The sequence below is a fragment of the Lactuca serriola genome, chromosome 4 (genome assembly GCF_051521515.1).
Source record: "Lactuca serriola cultivar US96UC23 chromosome 4, Lser_US96UC23_V15, whole genome shotgun sequence".
In the NCBI taxonomy this organism is placed as follows: Eukaryota; Viridiplantae; Streptophyta; class Magnoliopsida; order Asterales; family Asteraceae; genus Lactuca; species Lactuca serriola.
Window position 1 is genome coordinate 64507603 of NC_136411.1, and position 1769 is coordinate 64509371.

General features: G+C 38.0%; 1 protein-coding gene across 1 annotated transcript; it reads left to right on the forward strand.

The window, feature by feature from the left end:
- Positions 1-236: 236 nt before the first annotated feature.
- Positions 237-1351, forward strand: LOC145101740 (uncharacterized). Its single transcript, XM_079039020.1, has one exon. It carries the CDS (start codon positions 437-439, stop codon positions 1238-1240), a length of 804 nt encoding a protein of 267 aa, XP_078895146.1. The 5' UTR covers positions 237-436; the 3' UTR covers positions 1241-1351.
- Positions 1352-1769: the final 418 nt, after the last annotated feature.

A 1769-nucleotide genomic window follows, 5' to 3' on the forward strand; every position in this document is an offset into this window, starting at 1 on the left:
TAAAAACTAATTTTCTTCTACAAACTAGTTTTTGAAAAACTATTTATACCTGTCGCTTGGCGTGGGTAAATGGCTAGTATATATATATATATATATATATATATATATATATATATATATATATATATATATATATATATATATATATATATATATATATAATTTAAACGTGTTTAGTCTCAATCTTTACCCTCGGGTCAGATCGCATTGTTTATATATAAGGCTTGCCATGTTCTAGGCGATGAATCTAACATAAACGTTTCTTTTCTTTTTCTTCCATATTTTCTTTACGATTCTTTCTTCATTAAGAACACCGTGCGTTAACTAAAAATTCACGTTTTGGATACAGTATCCCTTCACCTGTTGAAAAAGACTTCAACAAATTCACCTTTTCCATACTGTATACCTTCATGAGTTGAAAAAGACTTCAACAAATATGGGACTGCAATATGTTAATAAAAGGAAAGAACCGGTGGTCTCCGGAGGTGGAGAGCCGCAGCGTCCAACAGAGTGGAGGCGGTACAAAGGGGTGAGGAGGCGGCCTTGGGGCAAGTTTGCCGCAGAGGTAAGGGATCCGGAGAAGAAACGAAAGAGAATATGGTTGGGAACGTTTGATACACCAGAGGAAGCAGCATTGGCTTATGATAACGCAGCTTTCAAGCTACTAGGTTCACGAGCTAAGGTGAATTTCCCTCTCTTGATTGGCGTGAATGATTCACCAGTTGTTCTAGCGTCTAGGTGGCTAGCTCTATTCCCCCAAGAGACAAGAAGGAAAGGTGTGGTGGAGCCACCAATCACCACCTCAAGGGCCGAGGAAGAATCGGAAATTACAGTTTACACCACCACTGTCCGCACCAATGATGCTGCAACAATGGAGGTGGGAAGTAGTCAAGACGCCGGACAACTGTTCCAAACAGATAAATGGTTCATACCCCCACTAATACAACCTCCAGAATCACCAATAACAGTCCTTACCACCACTGACAACACCACCAACACCACCACCAGTACCACCGATGGTAATCTCACTAGATTGGAGATGGGAGTTGACCATGACACACATTTGGATTTTCAAATGTTTAGCTTGAAACCTGAAGAACATTCACCAAGTATGGTGCAACCATCAGCTACCTCCGACGAAGCTTCACAGGAGGAGGTGGGTACCGATCTTGATCTGTTGTGGAACTTTGATGCAACGACACCGGATGATTTTCGTTTCCTTGAATACTTTAGAGAGTAATAAAACAAATTATTTTTCTTTATTAACTGGCATTATTTGGTTTATTTACTTTATTATGTACTTTTCAATACTATTTGTAGAATTTGAAAATAAGAAAACAGATTTGAAGAACAGAGATATCTAGGTGGAGTGGTGTCCGGTGCTGCTCATCGCCTTACCATCCTCATTAATTCATATATTTTTTTCTTTCTAAAATTTATTCTATAAATACCCAACTATGGAACTTTTAACCAGATATATCCCAAAACCAACAGAATCGGAATACTTGGCAAATTTTATTTTATTTATTTATTATTAATTTTTTAAATTATTCAAGAATTGAACATTTGCTAGACTTAAGCCAAGTAATATATTTGCTTATTTAAATAATTAGTGTCTCGATTCTTAATTCAATTTTAGAGGATTACCTTTCCTTTTTCATCTTGATCTATCATTTTCTTCTTGACAAAAACATGTGCCCCTAGCGCGCATGAAGAAGCCGCGCCAGAGAATGCCCCAAGGCATGCTGCACCCGGCAGGCTAAGCCTGA

Bases quoted from the DNA above. Each gene is read 5' to 3' on its own strand.
- LOC145101740 (XM_079039020.1), top strand. From the start codon at position 437: ATGGGACTGCAATATGTTAATAAAAGGAAAGAACCGGTGGTCTCCGGA.